At 36.3% G+C, this 17,675-nt stretch overlaps 1 protein-coding gene and 1 non-coding gene across 3 annotated transcripts in view; one reads left to right on the forward strand and one right to left on the reverse strand.

Moving 5' to 3' along the window:
* Pcca (propionyl-CoA carboxylase subunit alpha) overlaps positions 1-17,675 on the reverse strand; it is a 310,079-nt gene that overhangs the window by 166,112 nt on the left and 126,292 nt on the right. For both annotated transcript variants that reach the window (XM_048341133.1, XM_048341132.1), the window contains exons 12-14: positions 16,349-16,499; positions 1,733-1,876; positions 450-524 (exon numbers count right to left, since the gene is read on the reverse strand). In XM_048341133.1, coding sequence (XP_048197090.1) covers positions 450-524; positions 1,733-1,876; positions 16,349-16,499 — 370 coding nt within the window. The remainder of the gene's footprint in view (positions 1-449; positions 525-1,732; positions 1,877-16,348; positions 16,500-17,675) is intronic.
* On the forward strand, positions 13,985-14,115 carry LOC125349777. The gene has a single exon (XR_007210589.1). It is a non-coding gene; the product is annotated as a small nucleolar RNA SNORA68 (small nucleolar RNA).

The raw sequence follows: 17,675 nt of genomic DNA on the forward strand, positions 1-17,675 counted from the left end.
TTTAAATGAATTGTTAGAAAATATAAAACAACTATGGAAAAAGATAGTGATCACTTTTTCTCAACTGGCATAAATAATATGTATAACTTCATATCAATGGCACTTAATAGAATGAGATACAGTTTGTTTTCCTTAATCCAGTTCAATTAATGAGCTCATTCCGTGCTCAAATTTGACATCTGACTGTACTCAGGGAGATATATTAATTTAGATTTAAATTCGTTTTCCATTCTTAAGATTCCATAATTTTTCATTATACTTTTCGAAAGAATGGGACCACTGTAAATTATTTTGATCATAAAGTTCAAAAAAATTAACACAAAAACTGATTGCCCATAAATTTCACTTATCTTTCAATTTACACCCTTTGGTGTTGACATGCTTTAACATAAAAGTATAACATAAATCAAGATTTTTACCTCAGTTAGTATTACAACTCAATGACTTACACCAGGTAGATGCATGGGTTCTTCATACTGAGACAATCTTCCAATAGATGGTAAACCAAAAGACTTGTAGGGGTCCTGAAAGTTCAAAGGAAAGGAAGTACAGTCTTTGAGGAAGCACTTAAAGCTCTATTTTTAACAAACAGCATTTACAAAATCACAGATTTCAGAATATTACTTAGTCTTATTCTGTAGACAACTTAGAAGCATGCTTAAAAATCAAACAGAATTTCAAGCAGAATTTAGTCTGACCTTGATCATACTTTATTGAAATTGGTCAAATTCCAACTTTTTAGAAAACTTAGAATGCTTTAGGCAAAAATAAAATAACCTAGGCTCTACATCAAAACATACTCAAGTTAAAAACAACAAATGTGGTGCACTAAAGATATTTGTTGTTTTTACTTCTCAAAACAGCTCACATATGTTCAGACTTGAGAATCTGTGTTCTTCAAATAACCTGAAAAAAACTGCATTTGCTTCTAGATACATATTCTATTTGTAAATAACACAAGCATCAGAATAAATAATAAGTGCCATGTCTTATGAAAGGCATACAACTTAATATAAAGAGCAAGAGCAGTAACAACCATGACAAAATATGTTTCAAGCTACTTGCAGAAGATCTCAAAACAAGTTTTGGTACTCTTTTGCACAAATAGTGCATTTCTTTAGATTACCAAAATTTTGACGTCTGAAAAAAAGTGAAAGAAGATACAAATATTACCTTGTGTTCTTGTTGTAATCATTTGAAAAAACCATTTTCAGATGCTGAGTGCTTTATCATTTGACTTGTTTAAGTTGTAAAAGTATTGAACTAATACTTGATAAGTAAAACCCATAATTAAAATTATGAATTAAGAATACATCTTTTACCAACATTTCTGTGATTTAAATTTCAATAGTTACTTCCAATTAATCATCAAGGACAAACTTAGAAAAGAAACTGTTGGGAAAGAACTGGCATCAAATCAACAACTAATGTATACCCAGGGTAAGCTCTTAAAGAGAAAAAAAGCCCACAGAAATAAACAAACACTAAGGTCAATTCAAGCTCAAAAATATTTAACTAATACTTTGTTGCCTCTTAACATTTTGGTGGCTCCTTCCCTAACCAAAAATAATTAAGTTCAATTCTTTACAAATATTTTGAGCAAAGTAAAAATTGTGTAACTTTTCCTCTGGTTTAATTACAGGTTACCAAACCTACCTTTACTTGTTTTTAGCTACATTTACTCTCCTGACTTTGGACACAACCCTCCTTCTCCCAACACCATGCACTTTACCTCAGCATAAACCCGACATTCAATTGCCCAGCCGTTGATGGGAATATCAGCTTGTTTGTGCCTGAGAGGGTAACCCTTAGCAACACGGATCATTTCTTGGACTATGTCCAGGCCAGTAATGCATTCTGTGACAGGATGCTCAACCTGCAAGGCCAAGATCTGCCAGTCAGTACATAAAGAAAAAGGTAAATTAAATACACATAAACATGTTTCTAGGCAAAATGAGGTTAGGTATATTTTAACATTAGTGATACTTGACTAAAAACAGGAAAACAAATTTAAAAAATAAATACAACATGGTACACAAATGATGGTAAGAAACATTAATTCTACAAAGTATTTTTAAATTATCCATATTACTTTTCCCAATTTCAATTTATTTGTGGTCCCACAAAGCTTAATAATTTTAATTTGAAACTAATTCTCAACTGAAACACTAACTTCTTAATGTAACTGATAATCAACCTATTCTGCTACAGTTCACATGGCATAGACAAGGGCAGCTTCTGACTTTCCAAAGCACTACTGTAGACTGAATCTCACCCACTTGCATGCTTTCACTAACCTGTCCTGACAAGCAGCCAGATTAGCGTAATCTTGCATCAATGCAGCATAGCAGAAAGCAGCAGATGGAGCCTTCAGGTTGCTTTCCCTTCCCTGTAGACTGACTTGAGCAGTGCTTAGCATGCACAATAGCAAAACAGAGCTAGGGAATCACTCTGCTCTCTCAGCAAATTGCTGATAACTATTTGGCTGATGCTGTAAAGGAAGTACCTGGCCTTCCATGCTAACACAAGGGATACATATGTGCAAACTATTCACTAACATACAGACACATAGACAGAAATATATGTCCTTATAAGCTGACTGGTCACTTACCAATTCCTAAACTTGAATTAAAATAAAGCCATGCATATAATACTAAAAAAGAGCAAGTGATCTGTCTTTAATCTAAAATTTCAAATAATTTTTTTAAATTGGCTATATCTACCATGTCGATATAAATTTCTTCCTTTTAAAAAGTAAGTACTTCAAGATGTATGGCACAGTAGTTTTTTTTTATGACATGTCACATTTCATACATGGACACAGGAAAGGGTCAGCGAACAAACAAATTATCTTCCCATCTTCAATCACACTAATTGAAGGACAGGACTTGGTCATTATAATCATCTTGAAGCTTATCATAAGCAGACAATGCCATAGTGTCTAAAAAAAATCCTGGTAAAAATAAACAGATGGCATCCATAATTAGCTCTGTGTGTGTTATGAGTTTGTTTACAGTTTCAACAACATCTTAAGACATTTTGACATAATTTTAATGACAAATCATTGCTAAAATAAGCATCTACCCTTTGTAAAATAAATGTGACACTAAATAAAAGGATCTTATTAGATAATTTTAAATATATATTTTTAAGTAACTTAGAATCTTGTGAGAAAGAAAACTATACAGTAGGTAAGATATGAAACCAACACAAAGCCCCTTTATTTTTCTAGAATCAGGTTTCATGTGAAAAGCCATCTCCAAACTCTTAACTTTATAAAAAGTAAACCTAATATGTGCCCAGTGTCTTATAGTAATATTCTACATACATCCCTGCCAGAGGAAAAAATGTTTAAGAATTAATAATTTCCTCTTTCTATGACCAGTCTCCAGAAAAGTAAATACTACATAGGAGGACAGTAAATATGTCATGAATGAATCAATGAATTGATAGGCATCAAGTCCAGACACACCTATATTAAGTAGTAGAGGGAGCTAGAATTTCTATCACTCCAGAGATGTTCCCTTCCTGCCTTTCCTCATAAGAAAGCAGGTATAAATAAGCATCGAGAAAATAAAATGGGCAGTATAATCATGTGCTGTTCCCTTTTTTAAAAACACCACTACAGAAGTTTAGATTCAAATAAATTATAAAACAATGTTTTTGACTTAGCAAACATCTGTATAAGTGTACAAAAATGAATCAAAAAGTAGACTCATTTTGTTTCCAAATGGAATGTATACTGGTATAATGGAAACATGAACAATTAAAACTGAAGTAATAACAAACATTTAAAGGTACAATTATTACAAAAATTATTTAAAATATCTATTTAGTTCCAAATTGTCAATGTCACAAAATAGTTCAATATGTTTGAGTTTTTCATGGGGGTATCTGTCCTTCCACACTTACACACAGTATACATATGTGAAAAACATTCACTAAGACGTACATACATGAACAGGAATGTATGCTCTTATAACTTGACCTATTGCTTACAAAGTTCTAAACTTCAGTTAAAGCCACTCAGCATGGGAAAATAATGGATAATCTTTTAATGTTGCATTATAAACATATTGAGTAAATAAGTCTCACTTTTATTCAACAACAACAATCCTAACCATTTCCCTTAATAGAGGGGAGGGGAGACGAGGGGAGGAGAGATGAGAAATCACACGTAGAAAAATGGTGCAAGGCTGGGCAATGATGGCTCACACCTGTAATCCTAGCTTCTCAGGAGGTTGAGATCTGAGGATCACAATTCAAAGCCATCCCTCAGACTCTTATCTCTAATTATCCACCAGAAAACTGGAAGTGGCACTGTAGCTCAAATGGTAGAGTGTTAGCCTTGAGCTGAATAGCCCAAGGACAGCACCCAGGCCCAGATTTCAAGGCCCAAGACCAAGCAAAAGGGTCAGGGGCGGGGGGGGGGGGGGGGGAGGAAGGAAGGTACAACACTTACCAAGTTAGGACTTTCCAGTGCTCAAAGATAAATTTCTAGTAGAACTATATTCATCAAGGTAGAACCAAACAGCAAGATCTATTAATTATTAAATCAATCTGTTCATATTGTTAATTTTTAATCATTTTGTGAACATTGACTACATGTATCTAAATGAAGACTGTTTTTAAAAAAAATCTTTGCTAATATAAACTGATTGACTTGGCCTCTACTAATAGACCTTGCAGTGTGCTCTACCTTGATGAAGAAGCTTCAGCCAGAAATTTCCCTAACTCACCACAAACAAAAGCACAAGAATCCAATGCCATATTATGGGATACAATCATACTGAGTGACTAGAATGAATACAAATAGTTCTATACACCCTACAGTAGATGGTCACAAAAAGCTAGCATTTTATGTCTCTATTTGCTATTTAAATGTAATTATTTCTGAGCTGGGCCAGTGGCAATATGTCTCAACTATAGTTCTAACTACACAGGAGGCTGAGACAGGAAGACTACCTCTACATAAGAGTTTGAGGCCAAGCTAAGTAACATATAAATGGTCTATCTTAATAAATGAATAATTTAATTTTGTCTTGGTCATTATCAACATGTCACTATTATTAGTGTCTAGACCTCCCTGCTACTCCCTCTGACTTATCCACTGCTACCAAATTTATCTCCCCCAAAATATTAAGCCTGTAAAATAAAACTTGAGATACATTAGGTTTTGACTAATTTCTTTTGGGGGGGGGAGTGGGGAGAGCTTGAACATAGAGCTGTCCCTAAGCTTTCTGGCTTTGGCTAGTGTCCTACCACTTTGAACTACAGTACCACTTTCAGTTTTCTGGTGGTTATTTGGAGATATGAGTCTCACAGACTTTCTTGACTGGGATGGCTCCAAACCATGGTTATTAGCTTAGCCTACTGAGTAGCAAGGATTACAGGCATGAGCCTCAGTCACCCAGCAGTGGATTAATTTCTGTATGCTTCAGTACAACAGTACTGTAACAAGCGTAGAAAAACTAAATCTTTTGGCAGTGTGTTGTAATTTACAAAAATCACAGTATCTACCTATCTACCTTATGATTCTAAAAATTACAATAAATTCTGATACTGTACTTGTCTGACACCTCATTGAATACAAGCTAGGAAGTGTGATACCACTGATAAAAGTATGAGAAGATATTTACTGAAAGACTCTTTATTAATGACAAAGAAAAAACAGTGATTGTGAGTGAAGAAATTCGACAGAGAGCTCATCACTAGCAACGGGGTAAGCAGGTACCTCATGCCACTTTGTGCCACTCACAGAAGCATCCCCTCAGAAGGAACACCACTGCAGGACAACTCTCCTACAATGGTGAGTCATAGAAAAACAGACAACCCCCCAATAAGGGATATTATGCAGAATAGTGGATTGTGCTCTTCAGACATGTTAAGATCATAAGTAAACCAAAAGAAACTATGGAATTGTTACAGATTAAGAAACAGTAAGGAGCATGGGATATCATTTGTTCTTTAAAAGGTATCACACCTGTGGTATCAGCACATGAAAGCAGTCAGAGAACTGAGACTTTAAGACAGTGAAGTTACAGAGAGAGAGACAGAGACAGACAGAGAGAAGGAAGAAGTAGAGGTGAGAGAATGTAACAAACAATATATAATCTAGACCTATGATTTTTTCATATTATCATAAGCATTCATGAGATTTACAATTCTGATATGAGTAGAAGGCACTATTGTTATGAAAAAATGTTTTGCTGTTTTTAAGAATAAGTGGGTATAAGGCCTGTAAGTTAGTCTGAAATATTTCAAGTAAGGAAATCATATGACTACAGATAGAGCTATACAGATACATAGACGGAGAAAATGTAGTTAGATACTAATGAAGGAAAGCTAGAAAAATCATTGTATTTTTAAAACTTTTTATAAGTCTCAAATAATTGACAAATAAAAATTAATAAACATAAGAGCTAGGTCACTTAAAGGATTTGTATTAGCTTATGAAACCTAACTAAAATAAAAGCCTTTAACTTGAACACCATTCTTTGTTCTTCAGTCAGAATCTTCTTACTGTTTTAAGTAAAAAGTTATCCAAAAGCAGATAATTCTTCAATGACTTAAATATTTAATAGTTTAATGTGAGATCTACCTAATAGTTATTCAAACTAATAAGCAACTCTTCCTCAAGAGCAAGAATCAAGCAAATCTGAATTTTTCACTCTCAAATGAAAATTATCATCCAAAGAACTCTAGAAGAGGAGAAAGTTATCAAGTGTGGAAAGAAGCCACACTGGTGAAAGATGTGTTAACTTAGTCATGATGGAAGGGGAGGATAAAGGGAATTATTCAAAGTACTTTGAGCATGGGGATATTTGTCTGCAATTGTTTGGCAGCTAAGTGAATGACTAACCTAAGTAGAAGCTGGAACTGCTTCTAAAATCCAACATTCATATCCAAAAATTAATATTCAGATGGTATGCTGGAATTTATAAAAATCCTCCCCCAAAATATACTTTTTCAAAAATTCCACTGTCACTTTACACAGAAGGTACCTGAGACACAAGAGGTACGGTGAGAAGCTGGTACAAATTTTAATATTCAAATAATGTCATTTTAAATACAATTTTAAGTTACATCATTATTAAACTATACCAAGTCTAAGATGGCAACAATCATAAAGAGTTGGTATATGAAACTACCTTTTATAAACTTAAAACTTGGAGAGCCAACTTAGTAAAGTAGTAAGAGTATGACCACTTGTTAAAATATGAGGAAACTTGTTTTATATAAAATTAAGTTTCATAATGGCATTTTTCATATTAGGCTTCTATTTTTTCAATTTGTTGTTATTCCTGCCCAAAACAATAATAGATGCCATTATTTTTGGTCGGCCCTTTCAACTCAGAGAGACTCTGTTCAGAACAGAATCCAAAATGTACCTATTAAAACTCTAAAACTCGGGGCTGGGAATATGGCCTAGAGGTAAAATGCTCAGTGCTCAGGACAGTGGCTCAGGCCTTGAGTTCAAGCCCCAGGACTGGCAAAATAAATAAATAAATAAATAAATAAATAAATAAATACATACATACATACATACATACATACATACATACATAAATACATACCTCTGAAACTCTACCTCCTGCGAATATAGGATTTCAAAAGAGATCTAAAGTTATGACTTTTATTTTTTTTCCAGCCACTGTCCCTGGCTTCTTTTTGCTCAAGACTAGCACTCTACCACTTGAGCCACAGCACCACTTCCAGCTTTTTCTGTATATGTGGTTCTGAGGAATCGAACCCAGGGCTTCATGCATACTAAGCAAGCACTCTGCCACTAGGCCACATTCCCAGCCTTAAGTTATGATTTTGATCCATAGGAATCAAAGATAAAAGCATGTTGGGAAATAGGCCCAAACATACCATTCCTGTAAAGTCACCTTGAAAATAATGGCTATATTCAAGAGGAGCTGTGAAAGCAGTGCAGATTCCATTATGGAGCTCCCATTAGTCCATACAAGAATAAACAGATGAAAAAAAGAAAGAACGAATGGAAGGAAGGAAGGAAGGAAGGAAGGAAGGAAGGAAGGAAGGAAGGAAGGAAGGAAGGAAGGAAGGAAGGAAAGGAAGGGAAAGAAAAAGGAATAATAAGGTGCTATGCATTGGACTGTGTCCTCCTTCCCTCAAATTCTGATGTTGCACTTGTAACTCTTACTACTTCAGGATGTGACTGTATTAAGAGACAGGGCCGTTAAGGAGATAATTTGTTTAAATGAGGTCACTATAGTGGGCTCTAATCCAGTAAGTCTGGAGCCTTTAGAAGAAAAGGTTAGGGCACTATGCAACAGAAAAACCATGTGAAGAAGCAGAGACTGCTATCTGCAAGCGAAGGAGAGAGAGCTCCAAAAGAAACCAATCCCATGGATGTTGGTCTCCTAGCCACCTGAACTACAAGAAAGAAGTGTTGATTGTTTAAGTCACTCCTATGGTACTTTGTTATGGAAGCCCTAGCAAATAAATAGAAATCAATGTGAAAAAATAAAATGTAGCTAAGAGTTCAGAACTCAAAGCAGAAAAATAAGCTTCAAAATAAAACCGTCACAGTAAGTACCTGACTGCTTACTGATACACTTAATAAACAAAAACTCTCTCCTGCAACTTTCCAATGAGTAAACATGATATGAAAGGGCCTTAACATGTCCCACTTTTCTGGGAAACCCAGCAGAATGACTTGAGATGTTCAAGAACATACCAAAGTCTGGTACGAGAAACCTTGCTTTTACTACTTTAAATATAATGGAGGGATGAGAGGAGGAGAAGAGGAGAGGTCATCATGAGGCTTGAACTCAGGTGCTGTCCCTGAGCTCTTTTGCTCAAGGCTAGCCACTCTACCACTTTTAGCCACAGCACCACTTCCCATTTTTCTGGTGGTTAACTGGAGATGTGTCTCATGAACTTTCCTGCTGAGGCTGGCTTTGAACTGTAATTCTCAGATCTCAAACTCACAAGTACGTGGTAATGGCCTGATGTTCCTACACATGCACAGAGGCATGCACCATAGGACTGGAATTCCTAATATACTAGACTCGTGGCTTACACAAGAGTTGCAGAAATGTCTGGCCCTCAAGGAAGGGAGGAAGGGAGAAAGGAAGGAAGGAAGGAAGGAAGGAAGGAAGGAAGGAAGGAAGGAAGGAAGGAAGGAAGGAAGGAAGGAAGGAAGGAAGGGAAGGGAGGGAGGGAGGGAGGGAGGGAGGGAGGGAGGGAGGGAGGGAGGGAGAGAGAGGGAGGGAGAGGGAAAAGAAGAGAGAAGAAGGGAGGTAAAAAATAAAATTTTCTCTGGAGTATGAACAAATCCATTCTGGTGAAATAGAGGGTCTCTACTTATCTATGTGGACTGTCAACAAATGGCTCTTGAAAGAAAAACAACATTCTTTCCAGAGCTCTCCATCTTTAGGATCATTGTCTCTTCACCCACTATGGAAACATGAAAATATTCATGGAACATCATTTCCTAACACACAGAAAAGGCTAATTTTCTAAAAAAATAAACAACAAAAAGAGCAGCTCCAAATAAATAAGAAACCAAAAAGGGTAAGAGTCAATGCACAGAACTGAAAATGCAAGTGAATTTATGAAGAAAAAATTCAAACTTCTTTCATACAAGTAAATAAAAATAAATATACCATTTTTTACTATCAAACATCAAAATGTAAAAAGATCACTTTTGGCCAGCAAGAACAGACACAAGGTCTCCCATAAAAGGCAGCTTGATAACATTTACATTGAATTACAAAGTATGTATTCTTTACCTGGAAGTTCTGTATCAGCATGTACAAATTGGTGATAGAAAGGACTGCTGATAACGATACTACTTTATAATAACAAATTACTGGAAAAATCATCATCAAAAATTTAGTAAAATTGTATGACTGGATAGAATAAAGTCATTAAAATGAAGAGAAATATGCCACACTCTTGAAGATAGTGTTAAGTAAAACAAAGATTATTTCTACAGAAGAAAATTAATGGCTATGATACAAAAAAGTTAGAGTAGTGTGAGTAGAACTCAGTGGCAGAATAAGGACTTAGCATACCAGCATACCTGAGTCTAGGTTCTATCCCTAGTACCAGGAAAATAAATGGTATGGAGAATTACTTTTGTATTATACATTCTTTTGAACTGTTTAGATTTGATTTTTTTTTTCTGCCAGTCCTGGGGCTTGAGCTCAGGGCCTGAGCACTATCCCTGGCTTCTTTTTGCTCAAGACTAGCACTCTACCACTTGAGCCACAGAGCCACTTCTGGCTTTTTCTACATATGTGGTACTGAGGAATCAAACCCAGAGCTTCATGTATATGAGGCAAGCATTCTACCACTAGGCCACATTCCCAGCCCTGTTTAGTTTTTTTTAAAACCAATTCTGAGTCTTACCATTCCACAAAATAGAAAAATAAATTATCCAAGCAAAGCTATACAGACTTCATTAAAATAGCATTTAACAAATCATATTTTAATAGAGTATTCCCATTTACCCATCTTTCAAATGCAGAGAGAGAAATTGACAAGACTGAGTGAAATGATGAGAGAAAAACGATAATTGTGGGTATGTGAGTGGATGGACACTTGGATATTCATTACAAGAGAACAAAGCTGGACTGGTAGCACACACCTACAATCCAGCTACTTAGGAAACTGAGCCAGGAAGAACACAAGTTCATAGCTAGGTTGAACTACAACAGACTGTGCCTGCAAAGCGATTGAAATGACAGAAGGTTAAACTGAAAGGTACATTCAGGGAAAAAAGAAAAGTCTAACTCTTACAAATAAATGTGCACTGACAAAAAGACAGGCTCTGAGGAGAGCTAATTAGGGTCCCCAGAAGGAACTTTTCCTATGATACAAAACCATTTGAATTTTATATATAAGCCACAAAAAGTGACTTAAAATTAAAAACCAAATATGTAGGAGGATAGCAAAGGTAATTTTATGACATAAACTCTGATCAGACTGAGAACAAAGCCAGAAAACTGATCCACGTATTCATACACTGAATTTACTTTCTCAGCAGTCCATCTCTTTATGGAGAAGTTCTATTTATTATTTCAAATTTCACTGTTCAAAAAATTAGCAAAGTTAAGATGGTATGCTACTCACAAGAAAAAATACACAAATTCTGAAACTAGAAAAAGTGGCAATTCAATCAGGAAATTTCAAGGGGATAGGGAAGAAATTTATAGCCCTTCTGGTTCAAACTGAAACATTAATTAGAGATAAACTATATCTTAGGAGCAAAAGAATTTGGTAAATGTGTCTTAGGCATGATAATTTAAGGTCAGTAAAAAAAATTGAAGGAGAATATCCACTGTTAAATAACATTTCAATTGTTTTAAATATATATCAGATGCTGGGCACTGGTGGCTCATGCCTGTAATCCTAGCTACTCAGGAGACTGAGATCTAAAGATCACAGTTCAAAGCCAGCCAGGACAGGAAGGCCCATGAAACTCTGATCCCCAATCAACCACCAGAAAACAGGAAATGGAGTATGGCTCAAAGTGGTAGAACACTAACTAGCCTTGAGCAAAAGAGCTCAGGGACAGCACCCAGGCCCTGAGTTCAAGCCCCATGACCGCCCCCTCCCCTCCCCCCCGCAAAAAAAAAAATCAGGAAGAAATCTTTGTGAAAAAGTCTTTACTAACACTACAAAGTCCATGGTTGGTTCTTAAACCAATTCCCATTTATTGAATAAGAATATGATCTACCATGATGAATCAATCTGCACACAAATGCATTCTATAAAGACTAAATTAATTTCTTCCTGATAACTGAGAGGATCACAGTCACTGCAAGTAAATGCAAGAGAGAGAAGAAATACAATTAGTCATGAAAGGAGAGAAATGTACCAGAGTGATATTAAATAGCACAAAACTGGTCAGAATGATGGTCAGAGCTAGTATGATTTTTGTCCCTAAAACTTAAGGATAACTTTTTTTTAAAGATATAAAACATAGCTGTCAGGGCTGGGATGTAGCTCAGTGGCAAAGCGCTTGCCTAGCAAGTACAATGCCCTGGGTTCAATCCCCAGTACCAAAAAAGAAAAGACAAAAAAAAAAAAAAAAAAAAAAAAACAGGTTTAAAAAAAAAAACAAAAAAAAACAAAAACGGGGCTGGGGATATGGCCTAGTGGCAAGAGCGCTTGCCTCGTATACTTGAAGCCCTGGGTTCGATTCCCCAGCACCACATATACAGAAAATGGCCAGAAGGGGCGCTGTGACTCAAGTGGCAGAGTGCTAGCCTTGAACAAAAAGAAGCCAGGGACAGTGCTCAGGCCCTAAGTCCAAGGCCCAGGACTGGCAAAAAAAAAAAAAACATAGCTGTCAAGTTACCTAGAATACAAAACTGGTACCTAAGTGATTTTAACTTCACTGTATAGAACTATTTAATAAAAATACCAAGCATTAAATCTTATACCCAAAATGACTGTGGGACAAACTTTAACAAATTTATGGAGTAAGACAAATGAGATAGAAACAAAGAGGAAAAGTAAAGAAGTAAGAGATGGTTTGATAACGCATGCCAGCTAAATTGGAGACTGAAGCGACAGGATTACTTGAATTTATGCCCAACTTGAGTAACATAATATGAGACCCTATAGCCAACAAAATAGACAAATAAAACCAATCAAAACCTACCAAAAAAAAAAAACTGTCCTAAAGCAGTGATTGTAAATCCCATAAATACATATATCAACCAACCACTCTTGTATCTCTTGTGTAAGGGAATAAAAGGCAAATGCTTAGCCAAGGTTTGAAGCCAACCCAGACAGAAAATTCCTCAAGACTTCATTTTCAATTAATCAGAAAAATGCTGGCTAGAGGTGTAGCTCAAGTGGTAAAGTGCCAGCTGAGAGAAAGTGAGCCATGCAAGCTGGAGGCTCTGAGTTCAAACTTCCAGTACCAGCACACACTTCAAAATCATATCACAAATTTTTGTCCTCATTATGAGAATTTGTTTTTAACAAATGCTTTCCCAGCTAGTTATCTAATATACACCCCCCCACACACACTCTAAAGACATCTTTAATCAAAGTCAAATTTACCTCTAGAAGCCAAATTCTGTCACTTCTAAAACTTTTTTACAAGTATAGGATGCACAGAAAGTACCCTAAGTTTTAAGCAAAGAGTACTAATTAATAACTATATAAAGTTTTAAATATTTAGGTTATCTCAAATACATCTTGATACATTATTTTAATGTATTCTAAATACATAGTATACATGTACCTGAGAAAAACTTTTCTAAAAAAAATCTAAGAAAAAAGACAAATTCAAAGTAAAATGTAATCAACAAGGGCCAAGCCACCTGGCCAACCCCCCCCCCCAAAAAAAGACAAATTCACAAATGTTATCAAATACTATTCTTATATATAAGATCATTCCAATTTTTAGTATATGTGCTGCCAAAGCGAGCACATCTTATACATAAGATCAAATAGTATGTCTCACCAAAAATAGCCAGACAATGTGGGATAATACTTTCAAAGAGTTGGGGGAAAAAGTACTATAGCCAAATGAAGAATTCTAAGAAAAGTAACAACTGTTAACAAAAAGTTTGTCACAAGTAAATATTTAAATGTAAATTTAAGAATATTTAAATCCAAATATATTAAACCAGACACAGTGGCATATTTGCAGTCCCAACTCCTTGGAAGGGTGAGGCAGGAGATTCACTTGAGCCCGGGAGTTGGAGGTCAACCTGAAGGACATAGTAGAACCCCATCTCAAAAAAAAAAGGCTGTGCCATTATATCAAAATCAGAGCTTATAGTAGATAACTTTCCAAGGAGCAAATGGTCCAAGTACAAGACAAAGATTATCAAACATAGCTAAAAACATTACATGTTACTTATGAAGAAACATGTATAATATCTGAATACAGAGAAAAAGAATGAATAAAAAGATAACCATTGAGAAATAAGCAGAGCCTACTTTAGGCTCATATCTCTCACTGGGGAAAAAATAGGACGATTAAGAAAACCCACCTAAGGTCACAAAGACTGATTAGACAAAGCAGTGGTTAAACAGAAGTGGAGACAGCAAGTGAATCAAGATACCTTTAGGCGTTAGGGCCATGGCCCTCAAAGTGAACTTACAGCTTCTACACCATTTGCAGCCAGGACCCTGTGGAAGTTGAAGCTATATCCCTAGGCAACTGATGATGATTGCAACATGGGTGCCCTCTCTGTTGACATCGACAGGCAGAGGGGATGATGGCCAGCAAGTGCTAATGGCCAGCACATACCACTGGACAGCAGTCCATGTTGCCATCCCACACCCCGTGGAACCATCATCACAAGCCCCGCTTCACAAAGAGGCCCAACAGGTTCTTCTGAGCACAGGACCTCCACTTTCAGAAGAAAACTGCCCGGATAATCTTAGGGGACTAATGAAGAGGGAGAACACCAAGCCAGAGAGAAGAGAAAATATCCTTCCTGCCACTACTACCACCCATTAACAAGGGTCCAGCAACAAGAAAGAGGAGTCCTTCTGAGGAAGAGGCATGAGCATGAAAACTCGAAAAATCATAAAACTAAGGATGGAATAGGAAATGAAAAATAAAAACCCAAAATCAATAATGTGTAAGAAGGATAACTATATAGCATCTATAACAAAAAACATGAGCCTTACTCAGCATCTGCCTGGAATGAATCAACGATTCTCTTGCAAACTTCATTAAACACTTAAAAGAAAGAAAAGTTGAGCCCATTTGGGAGCATAAGTATGACTTATTTTAGCTTGTACTATTAACTACCTACTACCCACCCAACCCAGTCCCAGGAAACCTATTTATGCCACAATAGGCCAAATGTCTTTTAGAAATGGTGTACTAGACTGAACAGAATTTCCTAAAAACTCATGTCCACCCAGAACCCACAGGTGTGACCTTATCTAGAAGTACAGGCCTAGCAGGAGTAAACAAGATAAGGTCATACTAGAATGAAGTGACTGCTAAATCCAATGAGTGATATCCTTAAGGAAAAAGGGAAAAGGGCACTGTGAACTGGAGGTGCACAGATGACAACGAAAACACAGACCTGACTGAGGCTGCCACAAGCCAAGAAGTAACCAGGATTGTCAGCTATCACCCCAACCAGAAGAGGCCTCTAAGATTCCCTAGGGGCCCCCATGATGTGAGACTTTGACACCCTAAACTGTGAGACAAAAACCTTCTGTTGTGTTTAACTGCCCAGTTTATGATCATTCTAGTAGCCCTAGAAAACAAGAGAAATACAATAAAAATGGAAACAAATTGTATACAGAAATTAAATAGATAAATAAATGCTAGCATTTCCTTCAAAGAAATATCACACCAGGATTATGCAAAACAAGCTGTTTGAATTAGACAAATATAATGTTGAAGTGAGGCACAGAAGAATAAACATAATATGATCCCATTCATTTAATTTTTTTAAAAAGAATAAGGGAACAAACAAAAACTGATCATGCTGCTTAGGTATTCCTAATTCAAAGGAAGAACTATATGGAGACCAAAAACAGTGTTACGTCAGAATAGGAGATAATTTTAGAAAAGATGAAGAATAATTAAAAAGAAAGGGAGGGGGAAAAAGGGGGGGAGAAGGAGGAAGAGAAGAAGGGAGAGGAGGAAGATGGGGAAGAGGATGAAGAAGAGAAAGAAGGAAGAGCAGCAGCTGTAGATGCACTAACTTCATAATTCTAGATACAGTTCATAGTTGGATGGCTTTTTGTTTTAAACTAATTTGTTCAACAGTCCACTTGGGTTCTGTGTACATTCTGAATGTGTGTAGTTCACATTTTAAATAGGAGACTAAGAGGCAAAGGAAAAGGAAGAAAGCCATCTGAAACAGCACCTCCTCAAATCTTAACTGGAACTAGGAAAGTACATCTTCAAGAAAACAGACTGCTACTCAATTTCTCTAATTCAGGAAGAGGCAGCAACTCAAGTTTTCTGGGAGCCTGGCTGACACTTAAGCTGTAGGAGTTAAGTCTCAGGAGTCTATCCTAGGTTTCCTTCCTTCTTCCAGCCCTTTAAAAAATTTGCAATCACGTAATCCCTCCCCTTCTGTTTCTCTTAACAGAAAATCAACCCTTGCAAATACAGTTCAGTCTGAAAGGCTGAAAACAGAACCAAAGGACAATTTTCAACACAAAGTATGAACAGTAACAAAGCAGAAGGGCTAGACATTGACCTCTAAATTCATAGGATACTTATCTCTCCCCCTTGACAGGTGTTCACATAATTATAAAAACTAAATGTTTAAGTTATGAAGCCAATTTTTAACTTTATAAAACAAAAAAAGAGTGGGTAAGGAGGGGTAAAGACAGAAGTGTGGAGAAGAATAGATATTGCTGTTGTTACCTGGAGTCTGGTATTCATTTCCAAGAAGTAAAAATTCTTTTTGGAGTCTACAAGGAACTCCACAGTTCCAGCAGAGGAATAGTGCACTGCTTTGGCAAGAGCCACAGCTTGTTCTCCCATTGCTCTTCGAGTCTCAGGATCCAAAAAAGTGCTACAAACACAGAAAGCACAAGTCTGCACTCAGAACATAAATCAAGTCATGCTTTATGTGCATTATACAAAATTTCCTTGTTCAACATAAGAGTTCATGATATTATGTTTATCTACGCTGTATGCCCATTTCTCTACTAGGTTCATTCTTTTTTGTTTCTTTCCTTTTTAAGTCCTGGGCCTACGCCAAGGCCATGAGACAAAGAGTATCATTCCATGTTAGCTGCATTGGGATGTTCTTCACATAATGGTGGCTGTCTTTAACAGTAACTATCCCAAAACACAGTAAGTAAAAGAGGAGAGTTTCATGAGGTCTGTGCCAGTCACTGTTTATGCACCACTTCTATGTATTCTATTGGTCAAGAAGTCACAGGGTCCAGAATCAAGTAGAGGTAAGATAGTTCCTTCTCCTCATTACTCAATGAGAACAATATCAAAGGATTTGAGGACCCTATTTTCAACCAAAATAGAGTTTAATTTTTAATATTACAGTATGATAAAAAAAACCTCATTCATATTTATGTTTTCTTTTTTTAAAAACTGTCCCTATATTTGGAAAAAATTATACTAAGTGAAGTGAGCCAGACCCAAAGAAACATGGACTCTATGGTTTCCCTCATAGGGAATAATTAGCACAGGTTTAGGCTAGTCACAGCAGAGGATCACAAGATCCCAATAGCTATGCCTTTATGAACACATAAGATGATGCTAAGTGAAATGAACTCCATGTTACGAAAACGAGTGTTATATCACTGTTGTAATTACTTTCAACATGCCATGTGAAACGGTAGCTTTTTTTTTTTTGTCGATGATCCTCTTGTATCCCCTTCCTGTGGTTGTCCCCATGCTATCACTGTATTTCATCTGAGTACCCTGGATACTGTATATACTGGTATTAGAACTAGGGAAGGGAAAGAGAATATCAAAATCGAGAGATAAAGGATAAAAAGACAAATGACTCCAAAAGCAATACTTACAAAACCATTTGATGTAAACCAACTGAATAGCTCATGGGAGGAGAGGGAAAGGGGGAGGGAGGAGGGCGGGGAATGAGGAAGGAGGTAACAAATTGAACAAGAAATGTACCCACTGCCTTACGTATGAAACTGTAACCCCTCTGTACATCACAATAAATAGCGATTATTTTTTTTAAAAACTGTCCTCATGTTATATCAAG

Source organism: Perognathus longimembris, chromosome 3 (assembly GCF_023159225.1).
Source record: "Perognathus longimembris pacificus isolate PPM17 chromosome 3, ASM2315922v1, whole genome shotgun sequence".
In the NCBI taxonomy this organism is placed as follows: domain Eukaryota; kingdom Metazoa; phylum Chordata; class Mammalia; order Rodentia; family Heteromyidae; genus Perognathus; species Perognathus longimembris.